This window comes from Myotis davidii, unplaced genomic scaffold (assembly GCF_000327345.1).
Source record: "Myotis davidii unplaced genomic scaffold, ASM32734v1 scaffold358, whole genome shotgun sequence".
NCBI classification, from domain to species: domain Eukaryota; kingdom Metazoa; phylum Chordata; class Mammalia; order Chiroptera; family Vespertilionidae; genus Myotis; species Myotis davidii.
The window spans coordinates 586,172-589,232 of NW_006290768.1; the positions used below are offsets into that span (position 1 = coordinate 586,172).

General features: G+C 55.1%; 1 protein-coding gene across 1 annotated transcript in view; it reads left to right on the plus strand.

The window, feature by feature from the left end:
- NAPSA (napsin A aspartic peptidase) overlaps positions 1-3,061 on the plus strand; it is an 11,858-nt gene that overhangs the window by 6,486 nt on the left and 2,311 nt on the right. The window contains exons 7-9 of the mRNA XM_006763878.2: positions 96-237; positions 2,722-2,820; positions 3,045-3,059. Coding sequence (XP_006763941.1) covers positions 96-237; positions 2,722-2,820; positions 3,045-3,059 — 256 coding nt within the window. The remainder of the gene's footprint in view (positions 1-95; positions 238-2,721; positions 2,821-3,044; positions 3,060-3,061) is intronic.

Consider the following 3,061-nt stretch of genomic DNA (forward strand, 5'->3'; position numbering starts at 1 on the left):
AGCTGGGGGTCTGGAGCCCTGGGGTCTGAGGAGGAGGGCTGGGGGCCTGGACTCCTCGGACACTGGCTCTAATGACTGCCCCTTCTACATCACAGTGTGACGGTGGGCCCAGGGCTGACCCTCTGTGCCCAGGGCTGTCCTGCCATTCTGGACACAGGCACATCTCTCATCACGGGACCCACTGAGGAGATCCGGGCCCTGCACAGAGCTATCGGGGGATTCCCCCTGTTGGGGAAGGTGAGGACCCAGTGTCTGCTGGGGGCGGGCTGGGGAGGCTGGTAGGGGTTTAATGGCAGAACCTGAGCAGGATGCTGGGGCCCACAGGTGACAACTGGGTGGCCAGGAGGCATCCCAGGGCAGAAGGCACCGGGCAGTGAGACGGGCTGGGGGAAGTGGGAGGAAGTAGGACACCGCCCACCCGTCTGCACTGAGTGACTCAGTGGAAGGGAGGAGATGATGACAAACGTCTGTGCAGGACTGGATGGGAGTGAGAAGGCTAGGGGTCCCGGGGCTGTCGGGGGGACGCGTGGAAGAAGCTCAGGCACCACATTTAGGGGCCACCAGCCCTCAGACAGTAATCACAGCCATGGAAAGGTGAGACAGAAGGGGTCCCAGGAACATCCTGGGGGAACAACCCCTGGAGTGAAAGTGGGGACAGGACAGGAGCAGCCAGAGGCAGGAAGGAGCGCCTGGAGTGGGTAGGCTCTGGGAAGCCACACAAAGGGTGTTTCCCGCATGGAGTGGGGCTCGGTGCAACCTAAGAGCTGCCCCCACCTCCACCTCCGGCCCCGCTGGGCCCGGGTCCTTCCAGGTCTGAATTTCTGTGACTCTTCGGCGCTTCTGAGGGTGGAGAAAACTCAGTTGCTGAGTTTCAAGTGAAACACCTAGGACGTCTGTAGGCCTGTAATCAGCTAAAGCAGGGGTCCTCAAACTTTTTAAACAGGGGGCCAGTTCACTGTCCCTCAGACCGTTGGAGGGCCGGACTATAGTTTAAAAAAAAACTATGAACAAATTCCTATGCACACTGCACATATCTTATTTTGAAGTAAAAAAACAAAACGGGAACAAATACAATATTTGTATTGGCATGTGGCCCGCGGGCCGTAGTTTGAGGACCCCTGAGCTAAAGGAACTGGGAGGTCACAGGGGTTGTGGCTGTGCGTGGCCCAGGGTGGCTGTGTGATCTTGTACAGGCCACTTTAACATTCCTTGGCCTCAGTTTCCCAATCTGTAAAATGGGGTTACTAATGCCCACTTCTCTGGTGTGCTGTGAGGACTGAATCCATACATCCACTTAAGGTGCTTGGAACGATGCCTTGATGCCTGTCTGTTGATGTTATCATCGGCCCTGTTCCCATCATTTCCTGTCTTCCCAACGAGGTCATTCCTATTGGTTTTTCAGGAAGATAAACGTCTAGGGTTGTTAATAACAGTCTAATACTGTCTTATTCGGACCTTGGGAGTGGTGGAAATCGAGGTACACTGGAGGGGGCACATACCCCATCAATCTGAAAGGGTAGCTCTCAGCTACGCAGCTCCAGCCAAGTGTCGCTATCCGGGGAAAGCCAGGTCGCTGGTTTTTTGAAAGCCCCGGGTTTGTAAACAGTAATAATAGCACTCACTATGTGTCAGGCATTTTCCCAAGCTAACTCACTTCTTTGTCACACAAGGTGAGTGTTATCACCGTCTCCATGCTCAGATTGGGAACTGAGCAGAGAGAGGTTCAGGAACTTGTGTAAGGTTGCACAAGCAGCAGGCTCCATGCTGGCAAACAGGTGGTAATGAATTTTTAAACCATTTTAGCCTGGCCCATGTGGCTCAGTGGTTGAGCAAAGACCACAGTTCCATTCCTGGTCCCAGTGAGGGCTGGATCCTCAGTAGGGCGTGTGCAGGAGGCAGCCAGTCAATGATTCTCTCTCCTCATTGATGCTTCTGTCTCTCTCTCCCTGTCCCTCTCCTTTCCTCTCTGAATCAATATAAATATTCTTTAAAAAAATCTTTCAAAAACCATTTTAGACCCAGTGTAAGACAAATTAAATACACCTGGGCACTCCAAAACGGGCTACCAGGTGCTTTTTTTAAATTATTGACTTTAGAGCCGAAACCGGTTTGGCTCAGTGGATGGAGCGTCGGCCTGCGGACTGGGGGGTCCCGGGTTCGATTCCGGTCGAGGGCAGGTACCTGGGTTGCGGGCACATCCCCAGTGGGAGATGTGCAGGAGGCAGCTGATCGATGTTTCTCTCTCATCGATGTTTCTAACTCTCTATCTCTCTCCCTTCCTCTCTGTGAAAAATCAATAAAATATATTTTAAAAAAATAAATTATTGACTTTAGAGAGAGTGGAAGGTTGAGGGAGAGATAGAAACATCCATGAGAGGGCAACATCAACTGCCTCCCGCACGCCCCCTACTGGGGATCAAGCGCGCAACCCAGGCATGTGCCCTGACCGGGATAGAACTGGTGACCTCTCGCTGAATGGGCTGATGCTCAACCATTGGGCCACACCGGGTAAGGGCCACCAGTTTTTGATCTACAATTAGAAGAAAAGAAGGTCTGATCCAACAGGAGGCCAGGGGCTGTGGCGACAAGCACACGGGGTGAAAGAAGAGATGTGAAGGCTAGAGGAGGCAGCGGGGTCCGACTCCCAGGTTCCGAATATCCAGCTGCCCAGCAACCTACGGCCCTGGGGCCCTCACCTCCACTCGTCCCTCTCCTCCGCAGTACATCATCGAGTGCTCGGTCATCCCCGCGCTCCCTCCCGTGTCCTTCAGCCTCGGGGGTGTCTGGTTTAACCTCACCTCCCAGGACTACGTCATCCAGGTAGGCAGCGGTCAGAATGACGTCAGGGGGACGCGGTAAGTGGGGGGACGGGGTGTCTCAGAGGGTGGAGCTGGGAGTGAGACCTCACACTCACAAGGACCGAGCAGGGGCCAGAGGAACCTGGACTGAGCCCCGGGGTAGCGGGCGGGGCGGAGCTCTGGCTCCCAGGGCAGCGGCAGGCTCGGTGGGCGTGACGCCCCGTGGCCCGGCGTGTCACCTTGCAGATCGCTCGGGGTGGCGC